Source organism: Nannobrachium achirus (genome assembly GCF_963921795.1).
Source record: "Nannobrachium achirus genome assembly, chromosome: 19".
In the NCBI taxonomy this organism is placed as follows: domain Eukaryota; kingdom Metazoa; phylum Chordata; class Actinopteri; order Myctophiformes; family Myctophidae; genus Nannobrachium; species Nannobrachium achirus.
In genome coordinates this window covers 32,265,063-32,291,086 of record NC_137826.1, presented here as the reverse complement: position 1 = coordinate 32,291,086, position 26,024 = coordinate 32,265,063, and the positions used below count along the sequence as shown (strand labels likewise).

Genomic DNA, 26,024 nt, shown 5'->3' with positions numbered 1-26,024 from the left:
CTCAGGATTTTACAGTTTAGATTGTATCTATCGCCCTCTGCCTCTGGTACAGTACAAACAGCAACTTACAGTAAATGGGGGGGGGGGGCCTGTTCTTACATTTGACTGGTGAAATACCACAAATTGATTATGTGCAGCACCAAATGTTTTGATAACAGCACTCTGAATTGCAAAATATATTATTTGAACAGTTATTCCATGTGGCAGTCTGAAAATATTTACAGAAATCTTTAATCTTTAACACGACATGCCTCATCTCTTGCTCTCTCTCTCTCTCTCTCTCTCTCTCTCTCCTCTCTCTCTCCTCTCTCTCTCTCTTTCTTGATATTTCTATTGTGATTAGCACAGTCACACAAAAAACAAACAGGGACAAGCTGTGTGTTTTGATAAGCAGTAGCACTTTCCGTCTTTCAGTTTTAAAACTAAATCATCTTATGCTGCCAGTATAGATGTTTGTAAGGAGAGAGTTTACCCAGTAGCTGCATTAATGCATGAAATCCCGTTGAAAGATCTGAACTTAGGATGTATACAATTGCCTTCTGCCCTGATCTTCTATCACACAGTCGTGTGTAGAAGATCCTCAGGGGGCCAGTGGGAGAACGGGTGACAGATAAATGGCGAGAAAACAGAGTACTACTCTTGGCCTGTTCTGTTTTATTATCCTGACATACCCAGAGTCACGATTAAGACAACGAGAAAATATGTGTCTCATTGTGGGAAAAGACAATATTGCAAATTCATATTAATATGAGTGTATGACCTCCTCGCTGTTCTGTTGTAGAAAAACACTTGCTGATAGAAGACCTTGTGGTAAAAGAAAATGCTCAGCATGACAGAAAACGGGTTGGGTTATATTATTGTAAAATGACATAAGATATGGTTTATAATTCAAATGTAAGATACAGTATCTCCATCTGTAGAACTTTACCATTCAAAGCATATAATGTTGTCTTTGCACAAATAGGCCACACAACATAATTGAGTTTGAATTGGTTGTGCCTGCGGCTAATTGTCTAAACACATCTTGAAATGGAATTCATTATCTCCAAGTTTGCTATACCCAAGTGGTATTTTATCAATCTCTTCATTTGACCCGATCTCTGAAGATAACCGTAATTTGAAATATGACTATATACATATACATATAACTTGTTTTGGATATCTTGCCCATCGTGTGTTCTAACATAATGTGATCACTGCCAAAGACAGTCATATCAAGACTGTCATCCTGTTTAACAGTGCCAGTTTCTTATGAATTAAATTAAATCAAGCCTTGCTGAAGTTATCCAAAATACACAGACAAGATGTTGTAATAATACAAATTTGAATGTTGTGTTTTGTTCATTAGTAAAGTTTCACATCTTCATTATAGTGTGTATTGCTCTTCCTTTTGGGTATATTGAATCAGAAAGTATTTGGCCATTAACTGATAATATTTTGTGATTATGACAGATGGCAGTGGATGATTGCATTCCCCCTGTATGCAAACCTTCAGATTCACTTTGAGAACTATGCAGCAACATGAAAGAATTGCTCTGCTGAACACGAATAAGTAATTTTCTGCAGGAGAGCAATTTTGATATGTTTATGTTTTCCTCCTTCAAAAAGTCTGTTTGGATGAGATTGTTTGAAAGTTCTCGTTAGACAGAGAAGAGAACGTAGCATGACATTGTCCCATGAAATTGCTTCTCTTTATTTCTAATGCCAGAATGCACCCCCATCCAGTTAAATACATGGGAAATATAACATGAAGCTAATAACTCAGCAAGCATAAGATGAAGGAAAAAGGCTACTCTGATGTGGCTTTATGGTATGGATGTGGGAATATACAGAGTTATCACAAGCCCCCACCCGACCCCCCATGATATTCAGTCAGTGTTTCACACACAAAGTCAAAGCACAGCTCTACCTACTGTATAGTAGAAAGAGAGCAGAAGTGCCTGCTTTTAACTGAGATTTTGCTTTTTCCCCTTCCTCCCTCCATCTCAGATTGATCCTAAGGTTGCCTTTCCACGTCGCACCCAGCCTAAGGTAAGAAAAATAAGATCTACCTGCAATACGGTAGCTTAAATGGAACTATCCTATGTCTTAACTATCTTTAGTTTTTGCGTTGCTTATTGGTTGCTGTGCACAGCATGTGAATGGTATAGACATGATCGACTGTCTTATATACCGGATAGACTGGATGTGAATTTTCATCCTTGCAAAAGGAATGGGCCTTGTTTGCTAGCATTTACAAGGATGCGATGATTGTCTCTTTGCTTTATTTTGTTTTCAGAAAACAATAGCAGTGAAGTGGACTTTTAGCTATTTTAGGAAATGCATTTTCTTCTTTCATTTTTGTTGTTGATGCAACATTCAGTGTCTGCAGATGGTATCATGGTGTTTGTCAAGGTCTTTGCACTGACGTTCTCACTGACCTCCAAGCCTTTAATGTGTGAGCTATAACACATAACCCAATGTAGTGCAATTCAGCATCACTATCAGGGCTTTTTTCACCTAAACTGGTTTGAAATCGATAATGAATTTTCTTTTTTCCACTGGCTCACAGAACTGTATTGTTACAGAGTAGTTGAGATTTCAAATGTGGCGCTGGCAGCAAAAGCTTTAAAAGCCAGAGCACAGGCATTGTGTCTTGGTGATATTGGCATATTGCTCATTTTTGTCAGTAAGGCGCTTCACTTTAAAAGCATAGATTGAACAAGGATGTGAGCTGGTCAGTTTACAATAGAGAACAGAATGTTTTGAACAGAATCCATTGCATATGAAAAGTCTCTTGTTCCACTGGAAACTAGAAAGTGTGCTCCTCGGAGCACAGGTCTTTGCCAGGCCTACCCAGGGCCCACAAACGTTGGTCATAGCCACTTGGTTATGACGTTGGTCATAGCCACTAGCCACATGTGTAACGATTTGTGTGAGTTTTGGACAAAACTGTAGGAGCAGTGTGATTTGAAGAAAACGCACTATGGCAGAAAATGTAATCTAGCCCAAACGGGGCCTGTGAATTGCATCAAGGAATCCAGGTAAAAGATATGTTGATTGTACGATAGCAGATCTACAAGCTCACAAAGCGTAACAACGCGATGTAGATCTGCTATTTTTAGTGAAGAGATTTGGGGTAGAGAAAAAAAGGAGGCGGCCAAGGTTATTTTGCTCTTGTCATGTCATACTCAGTCAGTGTGGAGGTTTACACCTTCCATGCATGACAAAGGAGCAAAATGGCAACCATGTGAACATGGCAAATTACCCCGTCTGTATGTCTGTAAGGCTTCATTTGTTGTTGAACGTGTGCTTTTGCCATGGTGATGAATGCCAGGCTTGGCGGCAGGTGCCCACTGTGGCACAAGGCTTTAGCGAAGACAATTAGAGCAAAGATAATGCCCAACAAACTAATTGTCTTACTGAGAGACAAAAATGGGCTGCACAGATACTGTAGGGTTGGGTACTGAAACTTGATGCCAGTACTGGACTGAGTCACAACACAGATTTTCAGAGCTTAATTTCAGTGCCTGAGCTGTCAATTTGTCCCCATGCTACTCCAAAATATACATTGCAGGCCATATTATTATGCATTTTAATTAGTATCGAAGGATCAGTTCAGACACAGTTCGTAGGCTCTGGTACCGTTAAAAAAAACAATACCCAACCAAATGCACAGTTATTATCACATACAATCAATCACTTGACATTTTGTTTGAAATCCAGGTGTTTGTAAATTCAGATCTTTCTGTTCTGAATTCTAATGGTCAAATTTTGTGTACTAGTATACAGTATTAATTTCTTTCCCCATGGAACATTTTTGTTTCGCTATGCAAAGGATCTTTGAACGGGGACACAATCTGTGTCAATTGAAAACAAGGCTAGCACAGAAGAACGCCAGTCATTAGTCATGATTGGGATTTTATGCAGGCCAATCAGTGTAACCAATTTTATAGAACGGTATTTTGACATGTCAACTGTATACTGTATGGAGCGAGCCCAACCAAACAAAGCTGTCATTATTGTATATAGTGTAACATGCATGCTGGTTACAATGCATTGAATGATTTTACATTAAACTCCATAGCCATGTCATAGTGCTTTATCAGAAACTGTGGTGGTCGTTGTGACTCTTTGCTACGATAAAAGATATTAGCATTAGTGTGCTATAGAAATTCAAGAACAGAGGCAAACACAGAGTTACTGTAGTTAAATGAAACACATGCCGTGGCTCTGCACAGGATTTATGTGTGTTGTGTAATCCAGTGGTTCTCAACCTTTTTACGATCTACATGCTCACAACGCCTCACGTTGCAAGGCGTTGTGAGCATGTAGATCGTCTATTTTCACACTTGCTGCAATATTTTGACACTTATACCAATATTTAATTAGTCATTTTAGAGGCATTAAAAAGTCCTCTTTAGTCACTTTAGAAATGTGTATACACTTGAACTTTATGCTGGTTTGTTTACTGTTGGGTGAGAAAAAAATGTTGCATATTAAGCTAATCATCTGGGGACCCCCCAAAATAATTTGGGGACCCCCCTGAGGGTCCCGACCCTCAGATTGAGAACCACTGGTGTAATACACTGTTATTACAACAAATTTGTAATCTGATAAAATTAACTTGTTGATGTGAACATTTGAGTAAAACGGAGCAAAAGATTTTTGCTTTGCACCTTGCGTTTCCTTACACTCTGGATCTGTATTATCTGCCTATGTGACAGCTAATCAAATAAAACATATCTCTACAAGCTGACATCGTGTCACGTTGTGAGACTTGATTGTGAGCTTGTAGATTTTTGCACGACACCGTTGTATAAAATAATAAATAAATAAATCCTTGGAGTGGAGATCTCTGCCGGGCCTACTTGCATACCCAGGTGGAGTGGCCTCTTGGGAATCGGAGGGTTTTCAGTTCGATCCTGGGCTCCCCCTGAGTTAGTGTCAAAGTGTCCTTGAGCAAGACGCTGAACCCCTAAATTCTCTCGATGAGCAGGTTGGTGCCTTGCTTGGTTTCCTCCGCCATCGGTGTGCGAATGTTTGTGTAAAATGGGTGAATGCAATGCACAATCTATGAAAAGTGCCTTGGATAAAGGCGCTATATAAATACACCATTTACCATTTATATACTGTATACAGTATATCCTTGTGCTATATTGTACCATATGATCCTCAGCATCTGCTGACCTTAGTGAATACTTGTAAGCTTAAAACCTAGGTCCTTAATATATTTCACCACATGATGAATGCATCATATATTGAGAGAGAAAGAGAGACTTATGAAAGGATGCTGATACGAGGATGTCCCTGAGCTGTGATGCTGGGTTCGTAGACATGTGGAGAGATGCTGTTTTGTGCTCTTGCTTTGTAAGGAGGCTGTGTTTACACTGAAACATGGGGAAATGGGTCCCTTTTGTGTTTGCCAGAGAAACCGAGGTGCCAGTTCATGCCGACATTGCAAGGTCCTGGGTTCTCAGCTGTTCGTGTCATTACCGGTGATGTTGCCATCGTTCCCTTCGTATCCCCACAGTGGAGTCACAGACCGCCATAGCATGTCCCAGCATGATTTTAATTGCCAATGGGACTGTGGCCACTTCAGTGGTAGAGGAGCTCTGATGGCTTGTTATGGAAATAAGAATAAATAAAAATCACAGAGCAATCACAGTCACAGAGCAATGGACCCAACCACTTCACCTCGTAATATTGTATTACTAGAATGTGTTTGCAACATCAATATGGCGGTGTTTGGGGCTGCATAGATGGCCACTCAAGCACACAGGCAAATGTGACTGCTTGACCAGACACTTTGAGGAATTCAGGTTAGCAATTCTTCCGCCTAAAGTCTGCTCCCTGCTTGCTGTACGGAACAAAGTTCTTAAAAGGACCAAACTATTTTATACTCCCTACAGCTCAGCTCTTTTCTGAATGTTAGGCCCACCCATTCAGTAGTTTGCCTAGCAACATTCACTCGAGCCACTGAAGCATTGTACAGCGCAGGAACGTTGATTTTACCACCTAGATCTCCACTCAATTTCTTCATCACCCTCTGACGTGTTTTGGCACATTTGTCATGGAGGTTTTGCCATTTCTGACAGGTTGTGTTTATGATCCCTCTGAGAGGGATTATAGATGTGTTGGTACCTCCTAACCTATCAGCCAACCTCTCTTCAAAACTACTGTATCCATTGTTCACTGCTGGCAGAATCGAGCCACAGGCAAAATGCGGAAAAAACCATCACGCCCAATCTTCTGACCAATCAAACATGATGTTTGGTTAGCAGAGGTGTTCGGCTTGTTTGAAAATATTGGAAGTGCTGGCAAACTGGCAAATATATGTTTTATCTGCCTGGACTGTCTTGGCATTAATTGCTATTTGTGTTTATTGCGACCGTAGGTTGCAGTTTACTACTAGTAAGACGCCTCAAGTTGACAAGCGACCTCGTCGCGCCATGTCTTGGCCGCGATGTATACCGGACCAGTTACCCATATATGGAGACTCCTGGTAACCATATATGGAGATCCATGTATACCATGTATACATATACTATGTATATCGAGATATGCTGTGAGACCCCAAACATGCTATTCAGTTATTCGTTATGTGAAAATCCTATGACGTCTATCACATCTGACATCATACATACAATCCCTTTATGCCCATACATGGAGATCCCTGTCTGAACCAGCCACACAGATATGGGCTGTCTTGACTTCCTCCATATATGGGCATTCCCATATGAAGTCCTGTTATGGGCTTAATATTGAAGACAACAGGGATCTCCATATATGGGCATAAAAGGGATTCTGTTAGAGTGGTAACGCCTGACACTGGTTCCCCTGACACATCACTGTGACATCACAGGTGACATCACAGTGATGTCAGATACTCAGAGAAGGGATCTCCATATATGGGCTTAAACAGGTGACTGACATCACAGTGGTGTCAGATACTCAGAGCAGGGATCTCCATATATGGGCATAAAAGGGATTATGTTAGGGATCTCTATATATGGGCATAAAGGGCTTGTATCCCAGAGACAGGGATCTCCATATATGGGCATAAAAGGGATTGTATGTATGATGTCAAATGTCATAGACGTCATAGGACTTTCACATAACGAATAACTGAGTAAGCATGTTTGGGGTCTCAGAGCAATATCTCCATATACAGTACATGGATCTCCATATGGGTACCATGGGTCTCCATATATGGGTAACTGGTCCGATGTACATCACTGGCCAGATGGCCAAGATATGGCGTGACCTCGCCCTTTAGGGTCAGGTTGCTTGTCGCCCTTAGGCGTCTTACTGGTGTACAGATGTGCTGTTTCAACTCTAAAGTATTTACTGCTCTTTTCCTGAAAATGTCCTGCCAATTATTTTTTCCCCAGGTTTCTATCCCTGTTTTGCCTTTCTAATTTTAATGGAGAATGGAGCGTATTTAGAACCACTCCATTCCCATTGGGAAGTCAGAATCCACCTTCATAGTAGATTTAAACTTTGAAGTCAGAGAAGGTCATAAAGATCAGCAAAAATAGCTGATCTACAAGCTCAATCTTCTGCAAATCCCCTGAAAATCTACTGTCTTGCCAATGGCAGAGCGTGTGAGGTTTTGAAATGGCACATCTGTATGTGAGGAGGAAGGCTCACTGTGCTGGACTTTTGAAAGAAATGTGTTCTTGGTTATCAGCCACAAATGGCATCAAAGCCCTGTCCCAAATTCTGCCATGGCATTGTTTCACTGTTTGGGGACTGCTGTATTAGTCCTGATGTACTAGTCCATAGGACTGCTGTACTAGTTCTATGGCTGTTCACTCACTCACTCACTCACTCACTCACTCACTCACTCACTCACTCACTCACTCACTCACTCACTGTCACTCTCTTCTCTCTCACTCACTGTGTCAGATTAGCTCTAGGTCCCTCCCCCATCATGCTCTTGTCTTGACTGCATTCCACACCACTGTGTGTGTCTTAATATTCTTAGCTGGAGTAAAGCTCTATGGTGTATTTGTGGTGCTGGAGTCAGACTGTGGGACGTTGTCTTGCTGTGAAAGAAAACCCCCTCGCCAAGATTTTAATGAAGTCCAATAATGATGCTGTGTGAAGCACACGCACACGCACACACACACACACACACACACACACACACACACACACACACACACACACACACACACACTGCTCTACAACCATTCAGAATACTTGCAACAAGAAAGAGACCCAGGAGCATAGTTTTATACTTCAATGGAAATGCAACCTGTGCGAGATCCACTCAACTTCAGTCCCCTTTTTGCTTTTTTCCTCCCTCCATCTTTCATCAGTTGCCCCATGAGGCTACCCCGCCTCTCATATACTGTAATTAGCGTGTTTTGTCACGATGGCGACTTGCTGAAGATGACATGTGCACAGAGCTTCCGGGAACAGTTTGGATTGATTATACAAATATGAGACAGTGCTGGACATCAGTCAATTCATATTGTGCTTCCTCTTCTAATTCGTCCCTTTAAGAAAAGCTAGAAAACGTGGGGTACAGTGGCACAGTCGGTAGTGCTGTCACCTCACAGCTAGAAGGTCCTGGGTTCGATTCCCACTGGGGGCGCTGGGGGCACGTTCTCTCCTCTGCGTCATCAGTGCCCATACCCAAGGTGGGGTAGACAAAAGGGCCTTTCTGTGTGGAGTTTGCCTGTTCTCCCTGTGTCTCCCAGGGTAGGTACTCTCACAAAAAAAAACATGCAGTAATCCTGGTCTCTATACTACCTCCCCATGGCCAGCCGGGGCACTTGATAGAGGGAAAGGAACTGTTTGGAATAACGTGTTCCTTCCATGCGCTACGTCCAACCGGGGAAACTCCCCCTGTCAGGTGAAAAGAAGCGACTTGGACTCCTCATGCATAGAAGGAAGCATGAGGTTAATCTGTTGTCTCCCCAGGTTGGCAGAGGGAGTGTAGCGCCCAGGATTACATTAGATAATTGACACTGGGTGAAAAATGGTTTACAAAATCATGGGATACAAACTTTAGGAAATAAGAAAAGATAGAAAACATCCCATACTCATTGGGTGAGAGATATTCTTTATTTTGTTAAATTGGAAAAAATTAGACCCCAATATGTATAGGATAAACTTTCCTTTCATTCCAGATTTAAGGTATTGTGTGGGGTCTGGCGGTGTAGGTTCATTAAGGTGTTGTGACGGTAGTGCTGTTCGGCAGATAGTACTACAATTCTATCTGTATGGTTAAGCTGACTGAGGTGTTTTTTGTTTTGCGTTTTCTTTTTTCTTTTAAGTGTCTTTTCATTTGTATAATAATACAAATATATAATAATAATGTTTTGTTGATTTATTGTTGATATATGAATGCTTCTGACAAATGTTAAAAAAAAGAAAGAGAGTGCTTTTTGGATATATGTTGAAGGGAAGAGACAGCAAAGATACCAGCACAGTAGAAACATAGAAAGGAAGAATAAACGTTGGACTGTCACTGATTAAGATCACACAGAAAGTGCTAGGATGTCAGCGTAGCAGTGCTCAGTGTCATCTCCACGACTTTGTGCCAATCATGCTTGTGTTGGTGCCAATGAGCAAACTATCTCCATGCTACATAGCACCTATCTCCTAGCCTAGTAAACTGACTCCTCCCATCTTCTGTTCGAATCTTGAATTCAAATCAGAAGGCAGTAGGAGCCTGGTTTATGAGGCTACCTATCTCCTACATTAAGAACTCACAAGATACAATGAGTGTACTAATTAATGTATTGAGAAAAGAAGGTTGCATCAGAACAATTATTTGCACTCGTACAAATGCTTGCAATTATATTTCAAGGTCGCACAGATTCAATTTTGGGAGCATATGCCACCAAAACCGTCTCAGCTTTTAGACATGCTCCATCTTTCATCTTGCTCTCCTCTCATCAGCCCCTTAGTTTCTACTCCGTTTTCTATCTTTACCAGGCCAACAAAACCCTGTAAATCCAGGCTTACACCTTGCTCAGTGATATGATCTAGATTTTGTAATATGATACCACCCCCCCATCACCACCAATCTCAGAATGATGTTGATCTTAACCGACACAGCTTTCTGCTGGGAAAATTAAACTGCCGTTGCTGCCAACTCCCCTGAAAATCCCTGCAAGCTTATTAAGATCACCAGCGTCTCTGTTCCGACTCGGTTCTGCACAGCTACAGCTACATGCACTGGAGGACAAAAGTCCTTAATGTAGAACCAAATGGCATATCGGTGTCATTGTACAGCTTCACGGTGTATGATAATCATAAAAGGCTGCCTTGTTATTCCTCATCAAAAAATATTTTCATTCGTTACGATTATTCCTGTCTGTGTATTGTGTTGAGAAAAATAGCGGTAAGGAAAGGTGGTGGTGTTGACGGTGGTCACGAACCACACCCAACATTGCATGTCTCTGTTGAACTGCAGGATTCCCTGCTGAGAAGCTACTCACTATAATTACGTGTGTCTCTTCCAAAAAATAAATGCACTTAAACAGAGAAACAATGCCGATAGGTGGCAAGGAAAACTTCGATCCACACGAGGGTGAAAGTGACTGGGGAGTTGATGGGATTTCTGTGTTGTCACTTTCCCCTCACCTCCTGTCAAAACAGATGTGTCCCCAACACAAACATGCTGAACTTGGACGAAAGTTGACGTGAAACGAGAAGCAGTTTTTTCCCCCCTCCTTCTTTCTTCTCCTCCGGTGATAATGGCTGCATAGTGCAGAGGCTGGAGAGATGAGTTTTAATCTCAGTGCCTTCGGCTCCCTTGCTTTCAGTCGCATCCGTGGAAGTGCTCCAAAGGAAAACGGGGCCGGCCAAAGCACAGACATATGAATGACTGTTTGTTTGTTCAGTGGTCAGACACAATCGCCAATGGAGTGACCTAGTTTTGGGGGCCAGTCAAAGCATTACTCCTTTTGATTGGAGTACATTTTGTTTTGTATCTTGCATATTCTAAAATGTGTCTTGCACTCGCTTCCGTTTGTGACCTTAACATTTTATTTGCTCCAGTGGTTCGATGCGTGGATATGAAAACAGATGACGTGATACACGAGACAGGGTGGAGCTCCAAATGCATATGCACGTGTCTTGCATGTGTCCGTGATTGACAGCATGTGAATTTTGTTTACACTGTGTGTGAATCCTCTGTTGCTTGCCCCCGTCTTCTTTCTGGCCTGGCTTCCTTTTCTGTGGGGGCGGAGGGGTAATGAGTCCTTCTGGAGGATGGAGGGGTTCTTACAATACTTACCAATGGCAGCAGTCAGGCAGGGGAGAGAGGACAGTGAGATGTGCAGGATTCTGACATTGCTAAACCTGATGCTGACTGACAGTAATGAGGACAGTCTGCTAGCCAGGGTGGAGAGGAGAGAGGCAAGTGGAAGGCCTGGTCTACCACTCAAGACCTCTTATCAAAGCCTGTGCACACGTTCTATACATGAGCATCAACCCACGCGGCATAACACTCATACTGTATAGTATAGATACACACATCAACATGTGCAAAGTCTGCAAACACCTGCTTTTACTCTCACAAAGGATAACCTTCATATCACAGGCCCCGCACACCCAGACTAATAATCATCTATAAAGTGTCTGTCTGTCTGTCTGTCTGTCTGTCTGCGCGTATGTACGTGTGCGACTGTGCGTGTGTGTATGTCTCTCCCGTGCATAAATTGGGCACTGTGCCACTGTGTGGAAACAATCAACTGGCCTTTATCCCTAAAAAGAAAATGTTATATTTAGCCTACATGCTAGCCCTTTTCAGTACAAAGGAAATTCATTAATTAATTGTTGTGAAGCACTTTGAAACTTTCTTTTGAAAGGTTCTATGTAAGTAGTTCTTCACCCGGGCATTACGCATGACGTTTTTCAGTTGCAATTTTGCAGCTAAGGCCTAAGGGGTCTTCAACGTTTTCAGTCCAGGGACCCCTTAGCTGAGAGAGAGATGAAGCAGGGACCCCCACTACATATTGTATAAAACCACTTGAACCGTCAAATACTTAGTCTGCTCTTCTTTTCCCTCTACAAACCTCTTTGCCAAAATTAGCCGATCTGCTATTTTTGGCTAAAGTTCTCGTCGGAAAAGGGATCATGCTAGGGTTCAAGTTGTTAATTTTAAATAATTATCCTATCACACAAGGATTTGGTGGCCCCCCTGTAGTACCTCTAAGGACCCCCTAGGGGTCCCGGACCTCCTGTTGAAGACCCCTGATGTAGCTAATACCTCCAATTGAGAATTGAAATTTCTTTCCTTTGCTTCCTCTTTCCTTTTCTGCTATGTCTTTGTTTCCCAGAATGAACACCATACTGTGATATTGATCATTTTTGTCTATAGGCTTTTTACACTGTGATGCTGCACTTGGTACATTTTGTTTTGGAAATAAAAGTAATGGATCTGTATGGCTGATCTGCCATGATTGTGGCTTGTCTCCTTGTAATAGTCCTATTATAACTAGATGCACTGCAGTTTGTTATTATGCCACAAGCCAGGTGGCTCTTTCTGTGGCTGATGTGGTGTGACAGTTCTTTGTTAGTGTTTGCTCTCCTGTTTTTCTTCAGCACGGTATGCCTGGGATTCTAGATGCTATGGTTTAAGCTTGACAATTGAATTCTATGATTATATCATTGGTTGTTAGGGCTGGGCTGGCTCGCCTGGCTGTATACATTTTTACATACCATCAAACAGTCCCCATTGCCAAAAATTACCCAGGTATATGGTATTATCGGGTGATTAAAAAGAACATTGCAGGGGCTGGAGGGAGCCGCAATGCAGATGTCACAGGCTGGACTTTAATGAAAGGGACACTGTTGCTATTTTCATAGATTACCACTCATCGCCCAACCTTAATGGCTGTGCCTGTATTTTGTATTCATTTTGCTTGGCACATTTTGTCTGCTACCTGTCATTATATGAGAGCCAGTGCTTTTAGCATGGTCCAGATGTGGCTTTAGCGATGGTATTTTACTGATAAAAGGAATCCTGCTACTTTTTCTGAAATCCAGTGTTTTATTTTATGAATACAATGTATCATAATGCATGTGTACTTTATGTAATTGATAAGGCTTTACAATATTTAAAGTAATTTGACTGCTTTGCATGACTTAGCCCCATTGGCAGCCCATGATTGTGGTTTTCTGTCACTTCCATTTAATCAGTATTTGTTCAAAGTCATGCACTGGGATCAATTCACCTTTTATTTGCCGAGCTGCATTCCTGGTACCACTTAAACCCTTTATGATTGGTAAAACGGATCTGGAAATAACATTCTTTTTTTTTCACTCTACCAAATCTCTTTGCCAAAAAATGTCAGATCTACAAGCTCACAAGTCACAACACATCACAACGTGAGCGTTGTTGTGAGCTTGTAGATCTGCAATTCTTTTGGCAAATGTTCCGCCCCAGGATTTTCATGTCGTCCCATCCCTACATAATATCTATGTACGTATAATATAACCCCTTCCGTGAGGTTGTATATATTTATTATGATCAATGATCTCCTTTATTCATCTGTCACTGTGTGTCTCACTGCAGAGTGAACCTCCTCTGACAGACTGCAGGGCTACTGAACGATCTAAGTCAGTGCTCTTAAGAGCTTAGCCATCCCTCTAAACAGTGTCTTAGCCTCTATCCTTCTCAGCTGTGACCTTTTTCTCTTCCACACACTACTGTTCACTTATTCACTGCTGACATGTTGGCTCACTTAAAATCTCCACATATTTCAGCAGCAGTGGTGCCATTGGCGTACGCCCAAACGCACTGAGATTAAAACACTTCCGCCCTCCGCCTTTGATGCATATGTAACAAACTTGTGTTTTTATTTTACCGACTTGAGCTTAAGATGTGAACAGTTTGGTTCACTATTGCACGTTACTTTGTGCTCGAGATTTGTGCACATAAATTGCCAAAGCAAGGTGTGACATTTTGATACTACTTTTTGATCTTATTCATAGTTGTTATGCCAATGTATTGTGTCATTAATAATTTACGAGGTAGATTGTCACCAGCCTACTCGGGAACGATGCAATTTGGGAATGCATGCCCCATCCGGTTATTCCATACCACATTCCATATGTACTGTCAGAATACCTGTTGATTTGTCTGTTTGTGTGTGTGTGCGCGCGTGTGCGTGCGTGCGTGCGTGCGTGCGTGTGTGCGTGCGTGCGCACGTGCGTCACTTTTATGCCCATATACAGTAGCCTCGTAAACCAGTCTCTTCCTGCCTTCATTCAGATTCGAACAGAAGATGGGAGGAGTCAGTTTACTAGGCTACATATACAGTACTGTACATGTACAGAGTTGTTACTGTGTGGAGACTTATTCACATAATGAGCCAGCACAAATACATCAGAAGAGACTAGAGAGAATTCTCAAAAGATGGCTAGATGGATCACATACATACATGGCAGTAAGGAAAATTGTTCTATCCTTCAACATGCTCAATACAAACGCCCTATTCAATCATATCCAAGGGGATAATTAGTCAGTACATTCAAGTAAAATACAGGCTTTGCTTATCCTGTGTGAATGTACCACGTAAAACACAGATTTCGGGGGGTAATTTTTAAATTACATGAGGTCGCCACGTAATGCTAGTTCTCTGCGAATAGGGCTTTAGAGTCTGATGCTAGACATCTACACTTGATCTGACTAAGATATGAGACTATTTATACAGACAATCAACAGTGGCTATAGTTTTGTCCTTCAACAGTGGCTCTGGATAATAGCCTGGCGGCTAATAGCATAAAGGACTGGCCAAGTTGCTGTGTGGTGTGCCAGGGGGGATGTGTTTGTCACTGAATGTGCTCCGCATGCCCTCTACTGTACCACATCATAGTTGAAAGGGGTTCACCTGAATAGCGTCCAGCTTCCTACCACCTCCAGACTGTCCAGTTCAACTCCAACTATCAAGCTACTCTTCCTCAACTAGCTTGTTAAGTTTGTTCACAACTTGGCATCCTTAGTGACAGACCACAGACAGACCACAACAAAGAAGATATCACTGGCTGCTAGGGCAGAACAACTGCAACAGCCTGTTGCACACTTTGAAGGACCTCAGCCTCTTCAGAAAGGACAGCTTGCTCTTTCTCTTCCTGTAGAGGACTTCAGAGTTGTCCGCCTCCTCCGGCCAGACGATGGTGGGAGTTGGGGGACTCATCTTGTTCTGCCTGTAGTCCACCTTCTCCAGTGTTTACAATGTTGAGCTGGAGGAGATTGTTGTCATACCATCCTTAATTTCTTCTTTATTAGCTTTAGGCAAATGGACACACATTTACTGTGTATTAACTCATACTGTGCCGATCCCGAACTAGTTCGGCTTTATTTCAATCCAATACAATGTTCTTTTTATTAATTCACTTACCCCGAGCTGCTTGTAGAGTCGTGGGTGGTCCTGGCTCGCTAGCCGCTAGCCAGTTAGCCATTCTACTCTGTCCGACGATATATTCCATTAAAAATGGTTTAAAATACATTTTTGAGCTCCCCAATGTTCACCCGATGTTCGGCGCCGCTTCCGATGAGTACACAAGTGTGCCGATCCCGAAGTAGTCCGGCTTTTTTTAATTACATGAATAAAATGATAAGAGGCCTTCTGAAGCCTGGCCTGATTTTTCTAGCTACTAGCCGAAAGCTAGCAACCTCCCGGCCGGCCGTCATTTGCGAACGAAATCGCCAATCTCCGCCTAATCCAATGAAAGACCAATCTTTGAAGGCTTATATCTCTGGATTGTGTCTTTAGGGAAGCGGCGCGAGGTTTATTTACGGCGAAATCGCCCAAAAATGATCTTTTAGATGACAAAATGGGAATAGCCATTCTGTTAGCATTATCATCCGGGACATTTCCATGACGTGCATGAACGTGCACACGTGAGGTCCTGGAAGGTGAAGTCCTGGAAGCTAAAGCGCTCGCCTATGAGAGATGTGCTGGCATTCTATGGCCCCTAGAGGGCCACAGAATGCATTGTGTTAACACAAACTCTGCCATCAAAATACCCCTTTGTACCCCTTCTCTGCCATGCCCGTAGAACCCGTAAATGTAATAAAAATTAATTAAAAAACATTTTTTTATCGAAGCGCAACTAAAATAGGCCGGAACTAATGCTCAGTGATCGGTTTCTACACGGACACATTATTGAGCGGACAACTTTAACATTGGAGTCCCTGAACCGGAAGCGGAAGTCCGTCCTCTATTTTGGCCCGTTAACTTTCTGTCTGAACTCCGCGGCTTACAGATGGAGAACTTATTGATCAATTGAAAAAGTTTCAACGGATTTGAGAAGCTGATGGAATACGCGAACACACGATGCATAGCAGTGTCCGATCACGCACGATGGGAACTGGACGAGCGCCCACGTTAACAGGTAGGAGAAGCCGGCAGTGAAAGACATAGAGAAATTAACGGGCTTTACGGCCGTAAACTACGAATGAGTTAGTTAACAAGGATACCGGTATCTATAGTATGGTTAGATGGTCTACAATTTGTATAATCCGCTAAAAAAGAAATCACAGTTGAATGATACTGAAAAAAGAATTAAGGGTCTACTATTTGACTAAGACAGTGAATCCCTATGTACATTATGTGATAGGCAATTCAGGTAATGACGAGTTTGGTACTTTCATAAATGCGCTTACTTGTAAATGAATAAAAACTCCAACCTCAAATGAATGTTACTTCACAGCAGGCTTCTGAATTAAACGTACTGCAATAATGGTAAAGTGATCTATAGTCAACTCAATCTTCAGCTCTTGAAGCATTAAGTATGCCTCTTTGCTGTGACATTCAATGCCTTACACTACTTTATGCTTGCTGACAAAACATGGGAGAAAGAGCTTTCATTGAGTGAACAAATTTGCATCAGATGTAAATACTTCATCCAAATAAGGCCAGTTCAACGCTGCGGTGGATGACACTAGACCAAAGGAAACAAATGAAGAGATTTATGCTGTGTTTGGCCCCATCTTTCTTGATCATTCCATTCTATCCTCTGTCTTAAATAGGACAATGAAGAGGAGAAGACCTTTACACTTGATCTCTGTTGACATTCACTATTTTCAGCAACCTGGCCTCCTGCTCTTGCAATATGCACGTGCACTTTCCATTCAGTAGTACTGATATTTATCCTTCTGATACTGGTTGCTAACACTGTTTTGATTTCCCGACCACTTGATAAAAATATATTTTTGGACAACATCTATAAGTTCTACTTTCGTCTGAGATGCCTACAGCAGTGGTTCTCAATGTGGGGTCCAGGGACCTCCGGAGTTCCCCGCTAAATGATTGATGATTAATAATCAAATTAAAATCTAAACTCAAACCACCTCTTCAGACGTGTCTTCCCCACCTAATCTAATTCCCTTATTTATGTCTCTACCAGGCTGGACAGCCTAAGGCTGGACGGTCGAAGGCCAGCGACTATGTTTTCGCTCCTATCCGACTGACTATGACTGACTTCCAAAGTTTGTGGGCTAGGGTTCACGTGGTTAATATTAAAAAGGAGGAAAAAAGGTTTCTATCACTCAAAGATTTGGAGGAACCCCTGTAGTAACTTTGAGGACCCCCTATGGGTCCCGGTCCCGGACCCCCTGTTGAAGACCCATGTTCTAATTCATACTGTGTAACGTTCGGGTCTGTAACTTACAGAGTGTGCAAAATAACCAAAACTGGTTCTCAGAGTAAATTAACACTACTAAGGATTTCACAGTATAGTACAGAGTTAAAAAATAGATCAATAAGGGGCTGTGGCCTAGCCACTCTAGCATATATCAAACTGGGGGTCCTTGAAATGAAGATTGAGAATCACTGTACATGGTTATCTCTATTATTTTCTTTCTTTGCTCAATTTATTTTTTTGTGGTTTGCCACAGCTTGATGAATCCGTTGCTAATTTTAGATGCATATTTCTCAGAGACATTAGCACTTTGGAAGACAGAGGACAGACAGTACAACTGACAGTGTGAAGATCACAGATGCAAATGTCCTCGGCACAGGTACATAATCACTATTTGTTTTATCTGTTTGAACTGTGCCAGCCCGTTATTCCGCAAATTAAATTGTCTATATTGTGACATCAGGCATGTCCATATTTGGGCATAATCCAGGCACGTGCCGAATGGCAATTTGCACTGGAAAGTGGGATTTACATATATGGGCATAAGACCATTACCCATCAACGACAATTTGTGCTGATTTCTTTGATCTCCATATGGGTACCCATCACAACCATGGGTATCTCCGGGATTGTGATATGCAGCTTTGCTACACCGGCATGCCTATATTGGGCTGTTAATGGTTATCAGCCTGCCCGTTGTTGCTGGGGTTAATCGTTGTTGCATTGACATCACGTTGCGAATGTCCAATCCATGTATGGGTATATTCCCTTGCCCGATTGGTGGGCGAGGAGCTCATTCCGCTGTTCATTCTTGCAGGTGGGATTTATGGCTCTTTGAAGTGAGCCGGATCTCTGCGATCCGTTCCTCTTCAAAGAGCAAAGAGCAAAATACTGTCTCATTTTAGTTACTTTTAGTTATTTTGTTGCTTTCTAGATTTTGATTATAATTACAAATCACTTCAACCCTATATAGGCCTACATTTTGGCCATATACATTTCCGCCATTTGAAAATATTAGCCGATCTACAAGCTCACAATGTGTCACGTTGCGACACATTGTGAGCTTGTAGATCTGCTATTTTCAAATGATTTTTTCAAATGAAATGTGACTTTCTGCATATCGAGTACTTTCTACTCAATATGGGGCTAAATGTACTATAATCATATTTTTGTCTTAGGAATGCGACAAATACAACACATTATTGAACTCAAGTCTCCATGGCACGAGTAATCAATAGAAAAAAAGTCATTTTGGGGGGTGAACTACTCAGTGCATTTTGATACCAATTCTTTTGTGCTTTTACTCAAGTACATTTTAATTACACTTCTACTTGTGTTATTTTGTACATTGTAGTAAGAATGTTTATACTTTTTACATGTAGTATTTTTGAACGGCTCTTTGAAAAGGAACGGATCGCAGAGATCCGGCTCACTTCAAAGAGCCATAAATCCCACCTGCAAGAATCACCAGCCGAATGAGCTCCTCGCGATTGGTGCTCTATGGACAGGGAGTGTCGTTGTTTCCTTTGTTAAATGTGGGCCTGTTGTAAAACCCATTGAGACTGTAACAGTTATTATAGGTTGTGCAAACCAATTAGACTATTAGCAGGTGTTTAAGGGAAACATCTGGAGATCAACTTGTAAGATCAGTAAAGTCACAGATCTGTTTGAGTAGGTGGTGTGTTTGGGCTGGGCGGAGGAAGGATCTGCATATGGAAGAGGTCTCGTGCTAGTGGTGAAGGTGGGGTACTTACTGTATGTATCAGCGTATACCTGGCCTAGACACAGGCCAAAATAGTCCGAAGCTGAGCCTTCCCTCCAGCTGCACATTTCATGGAGATCAAAGTACTGACCAATGCAGCTGAACTAACAGTGGGTTGGACCATTGGAATGTGCCTGAACTGTATGCTGAAAACAGGGCCTCTGTGCTGTCTCTCTGCCTGGCCTGTCACGTACATAATTCCTTAACCCAAATTATGTTTTGACTTAATGACTGATTAATGATTAGTAGTTAACATTTCCACTGACACAAAGTGAATGCAGAGTAAACAAGCACTTGTTCATAGTCTTCATACTGTATATACAGTGACTAAATAATAAATGAGTCCTTCTAGGTAGGGTTTTTTATTTGTTTATCTTTTATAATTATTACTGTACATGGTTTCACTGCCCTATTATACAAAGCATGCTGACAATACAATAAACTATACACGATAAACAATATACTTTATCTGGTATACTTTACCCTCTACCCCGTTTTCCTCCTTTTTCCCAATGTTCTGTTTCTGTGCAATGCGGTCGCTCTTCAACAAGTCACACAATTAGTTTGCCATCGAGATTGGGGTTGTGCAGTAGTTATCTACTAGATTCACCTCAAGTCTTCAAATAAACAACAAGTGAATGTAAACACATGACCAGGACATTGCTTATACATTGACATTATAGGTAGATTCTTGCCCAATAGGTGATCTCTAATCTTTCTTAGCCTGAGGTTTGCTTATGCTTATAATTCCCTACATTTTAATTGTTGGCTTCTCAATAACAGTAGCAAAAACAGAGGTGTAACAGTTAATGTGGATATGTCTATATTATTAAAGTCACAGAGGACCATTTCAAAATATATATTTTAAATTAGTACCGTTTAATTAACATTCAGATCAGGTAATTTATTTTTCTGGCAGACGTACTTATATTTTAAATATTTTTTTACTAGCCAAGTAAACAAAACATTGCATTGTTATTTTACAGTCCAGAGGGATAAGTTGGTTTGGGGGAGAGATGGTTAGAACAGCCTCATGACATTCCTTATGCCTTATGCCTTATGCCTCTGACATTATACAGTGTTTATACATGAACTGATCATCACTTTGTCTCATAACACTGGTCAAATCACTGAGACCAGCACACAGTGACAAGGAGAGTTGTTGCAAGTGACACATTTCTATCTCCGTCAAGGGTCTGTAACAGTGCAATGGGTGTTGGTAGGAGGTCCTCAGTGGGAAGGATAAGCAAAGCTGTGGCACTGAATAGAAACATTCTAAATCATTAATGAGAAATGTGGCATCGAGTGGGATTCATGTGTGTCACATTACTGTGCTTTGTGTGTTGCCTCCAGCTAACCTTCGTCACCACAATGAAACCTTTTGCCTGTCTGATGAAGATGTGAAAAAATAAGTAATTCATTTTAAATTACCCCTCCCACCGTCTTCAAAGACATTTTAAGAACACATAGCTGGCATAGACTAACAAGAAACAGCTCTGCGTGGTGTGACTTATTTTCTGCTCATAAAGTACAGATACCTGCAGCTTTGGAAGCTTATTTTCAGTGATCAGTCAGGGGAGTGCAAGAATCAGCAACACTGACCTGCACGCTGAACAAAAGGACTGGAAGTTCTTTTTCTTTCTCCTTTTGTGAAGTTGTTTTTTTGCTAGTTAGGGCAGAGGGTGGGAGCTGAGAAAGCAGGGATAGAGGATTTTATATAGACCCCTGGATGGTGCCAGGGGGCCTCATGGATCAAGTTGGAGGCGAAGAGGGCAAGTCGATGCCATGCACCCCGCAGTGTGCCAGTCATGAAGACCTTTGGACTGAGTTGCCTTGTTACTACCCTGTGGTCACAGGCTGCTAACAGAATTGAGGAGGTTCCTCATGAGAGAAGCGACCGAGTATTTCCCGGTGAACCTAAGCGCAACGATGGGGGCTTGGGAGTGTGGGGAACACGCACCACTGACTATTGCTGATGATGGAGAGCTTATATAGCTTAGCCTTTATGTATTGAGAACGAGAGGCACTCTTGCAGATTTTGTAAGAGACTCGTCGCCAATTGCAAGATATTTAAAAGTTATTTGGGGCCATGATGATATCCTTTTCTTCCCACAACTAGACTAAGGATTGATATTGTCTGTGTTATTGTTTACAACCACAATTATTCACTTGTGGCAAGATCGCAGTTCACTAGTTTTTAGTAGGCTATAGCTATAGTGTAGGCTTAGAAGCCTTTTCAGAAGTTAATTTAATGTTTTCCATTTAATGATTTCCTTTATCCTCATCTAATCTTGCGCTAATGCACGCAACTGTTTTTGCCATGTTTTAAGGCTGTGTTGGCCTATGCTTTTTTAATGTTCTCCATTTAACGGATCGTCATCTTCCGCTAATGCACGCAACTATTTTCGCCAGGTTTTAAGGTCTTATTTTAGATGTTTCTCATAAGCTCGCAACCCTCCTTGCCCATCGGCCCCCACCTTTGCGCTTAGGTTCACCGGGAAATACTCGGTCGCATGAGAGAAAGGGGGAGAGTACTGTAAGGTGTATGTATGGCTCTTTCATCTGAGCTTTGAGAAAGAGGCGGAGGAAATGGGAGGGGGGTCAGGCAGTCAGAGTTGTGGACTGCAGGCCCACTGACCTTGCTGTCCGGGCACCTACTGTAGGCTCATATGTAGCCTGACAGCACACCGCAGGTTCGAGTCCCGTTCCCGAAGGTCTTTGCTGCTCAGAGCAACCTTTCTTTAATTAAATTCACACCAATTGTCAGAGAAACCGAATATATCACTGTTCTTCCCACAAGTACGTGCTATCAGCATTTATTATATTTAACTTTACTTGTAATGGTGAAAAGACTGAAAACAACACAGACTGTCTTTTCCAGGATGCCCACAGTGAATTGGTAAACATTTAATTAAACACTCAGCGCAACAAAAACGGATTTATGACAGCCTTGTGCGACCGTGACGAGTACCCTTGACTTAATTAGTGATGTGTGTTTGAGGGATGTGCCATTCACCTTGTTTCTCTTAATGTAGGTCTGATATTATAAGCACTTAATAATTAATAATAATTATCCTTGCAAAATGGACTTGATTAATATATATTTTTTGCATGTGGAGGAGATAAATAATTTGCTGTCGGCAAGATCACCTCTTCAAAATATCTTTGAAAACACTTGTAATTGATATTGATATCTCATACTCTGCTGGGCTCCTGCATGCAGAAAAATAAGCCTGTTTGGATTTAACTATGGATTTGTCCATCAGATGAGGTAAAGTATATATGGAGATACATTTACCTGAGCAGCATGGAAAGAGATGCCCCTGGGACTGTACATCCAACCACAATATTCCTCTCTTGTCAGGTAACCACAGGAGGAGAGGTAGGAAGTTGGGATGGGGTAAATCTTTAGTATGAATCAATTTAGTGAATCGTTCATTGTATTCCTTCTCCTGTTTCTTGCAAGTTAAGAAAAAAAAAATCTTAAGTTAAAAAAAGATAAAAGTTTATCAACATTACTGAGCACTGCAAGCTAAAGATCAACCGTGATGATATGGTAAGGTGTGTTTCTGTGTGTGGGAGGTGGCTGTCACGATTACAAATTTAAGTTGACAATTAATTGTCACTAAAAATAATTGCGATGTGTTTTTGAGGATTGGAACATATGAATAAAACGTTGATTTCTGTTTGGTTTTTAGGCTACATAATCACAAATTGCACAGGGGCAGTTATGACTTATATAAACAAATAAACTACATTTAATAATATACTTTATAAATAATTGTAAAATAGCGGAAATAACACAAGTTACAAACTTACATGACATGTTGTAAGCTTGTAGACTGGCTGTTATCTGTTATTTTGGGATTCTTTTTGAAAATGGAAATAATTATGACGATTTTGCTAAATAATTGAGATAATGTCAAATACAGTAATTGCGATGAGGCGATTATGTAATAATTGTGACGGGCCTAGGGGGCATCCTGACATTTTTGACTAGGGTGGCCCAAGTGCAGTGTGGAAGTAAGTATTAACATCTACAGTTCTCCACACACAGACGCATGTGTGCACAAGCATTATTACCATTTTTGTCTCCTATACCCACACAGCTATATTCATTACTAAGTAACAATATTCTCTTACATTCCTGTGCTTAAAGTTTTTTGGGTGCATTTGAAAATATGCCAGAATCTGCTTTACGTTGAAATCAGTTAATTTGCGTACATAATTTTCCTTTTTTGTCTTTTCAAACGAATGTTAATTTATCCCATGTGTAAACATGATTATACAGTAACATTGTTTTGTTACACATAGATGAGCATTGAATACTCTAGTCCAGAGTATCAAAGAGGGTACAACTAGCACATTTGGCAATGACTTCATCCAATTGTCATTGTTGTTATGTAGGCACTCTGAAAACCTAGGCTTTTTAGTTTTCACTCAGAGTGCTCAGCAGTATGTGTTGTCAGAGTGTATTTCTCCAAAAAGTGTGTAATATTGTGGCACCTGGACCTCTGGACTTGCCACTGTGACTGTGTGTAGGAGTACAGTATTTCAGGGACAGCCTTTGCCTTGCTGTCCGGCTCTAATGACTGTCTATATAAAGTGATTTCTTCTTAAACAATTTCATTGGCCAAAGCCAGCAAAGTTGTTTGTGTCCCTAACTTTGACCTTCCTGTTGTTTACACAGTGCTGCAATGCAGGCAGGAGATGTCTCTTTAAGTTTCCCTTTATTCTCTGTATGTTAATCTATGGTGGTGTGTTTGTTTGAGTGTGTGTGTGTGTGTGTGTGTGTGTGTGTGTGTGTGTGTGTGTGTGTGTGTGTGTGTGTGTGTGTGTGTGTGTGTGTGTGTGTGTGTGTGTGTGTGTGTGTGTGTGTTTGTGTGTTTGTGCACATGTACATGTGTGTTTTATTGTGCTTATTTATACTGCTTCTGAAAATAGCTACAGTAAACACACAGCAGAGGTTCCAGTGTTTTGTCTGGGTGAAAATATCTATTTGAGAGAGACTAATGGTGTTGGTGAATGCTGATAGCAGGGCTTTGATCTCTAGCATAACATAATGTGTCTGAAAACAGAGTGTTAGGCATTTTCTTTTCTTATGCTGTGTTATATACACTAGACCTTACCCGTTCGAATATATGTGCTGCAAAATATGTGCAGAGTGTGGGTTATGGGGAAAGTAACTGTAACTGCATGGTGTGTGCGTGAGAATATGTCGGAGCATCATAATGTAAGGAGCAGCCCATGGAGGAGTGTATATTTATGATGGATACAAATAATTTAACAGCTAAATTAGGTGAATAGAAGTATGAGGATGTATTTGCTCCACATAATTTTTCTATACCCGTTGGAAGATGAGACACACATCACCCGTTGCATGCGTGACCCATGCAGAGAGAGAGAGAGAGAGAGAGAGAGAGAGAGAGAGAGAGAGAGAGACTGCAACATTCCTAACTGTGAGAGAGGTGTGTGTGGGCCCGGGGCTACAGATCCCATGGCCTGGAGGAACGGACCGTAACCCTGACAACAGGCTGTAGAGCTGTAGAGTGAAGAAACGCTAATAAATAGCTATAATTTTGGGAAAAATGAAATTCGGGCTCCGTCACCGTGTGTATAATGCTAATGGCCAATGCCATGTTAAATTTGAGATCAGTCGCTGAAGCGAGTGAATAGATAATGCATTTTGTGACCTACTGACTGACTGACTGACCTCTCTCTCTAATTATAGTATGGATTTCACTTGTATAGTCATCATTTGCAGGTGCATATCTCAGGGTGCTTAGTAAGACTTAGTTTCTGCACCACCCTTACTTTGATATTCCAGATCAAGCTATACTTTTTATTTTTAATCCTCTGATCCCGCTTTATTTATTTATAAATACTAATATGCTGTAAAAATAAATAAATCATATATTTATACTGTATAGTATATCATGTTGTGATAACCCCAAACAACTTACAGGTAATACAAGTATAGTTGCCATGATAAAATGCTAATGCTTCTATCAGAAGAATTGCATAATGTATTTATTGTTAACAGATGTATAAGACCGTGCCTTTGTTCACATCTAAGCTACAATATGACCGGCGTATAGCATTAGAACACCTTCCTGTTCTGTATTGCTTCAATGAATGGACAGAATCAATACATTCACAGACGGCAAAATTGTAGCACTGAGTGCTGTGGTGATAGGCTTAACTTTGGCTAGCTTGGGTTCCTCTGCTGCTGTTAAATTGAAGGTGATGGTGTTTTTCTCTCATATTATCTAGGGGGGCAGAGCGGAGGTGCGGTGGGAATATTTAGCACTCTGCAGTGCTTGTAAGAATTATTACAAAGGCTCAATGTTTTTGTGTTCCTCTATTCGGAGGGATGAGAGAGAGAGAGCGTGAGAGAGAATTGAAAAATAAAGGATAATTTACACTTTGTCATACAACAAGTTATGCACTTTCAACTGAAAAAACGCACTCTCTTACACACACACACACACACACACACACACACACACACACACACACACACACACACACACTCTTTCAAATAAAGAAGTATCAGTGAAAGTTTTTCCTTTGAAACTACGTCATTTCTGTGGTACAACACGGTCCTTCGACAAAGTATAGCCTTAGTGGAGGCCTGTGTTGTTGGCAGCCCCAGTATACAGCTGGA

The 26,024-nt window shown here is 41.4% G+C and overlaps 1 protein-coding gene across 11 annotated transcripts in view; it reads left to right on the top strand.

Annotated features, from left to right (window-relative positions):
• The window catches only part of LOC308303945 (RNA-binding protein Musashi homolog 2-like), a 280,804-nt gene that overhangs the window by 5,699 nt on the left and 249,081 nt on the right, over positions 1–26,024 (top strand). For all 11 annotated transcript variants that reach the window (XM_080748484.1, XM_080748485.1, XM_080748478.1 and 8 more), the window contains one exon: positions 1,990–2,031. In XM_080748484.1, coding sequence (XP_080604610.1) covers positions 1,990–2,031 — 42 coding nt within the window. The remainder of the gene's footprint in view (positions 1–1,989; positions 2,032–26,024) is intronic.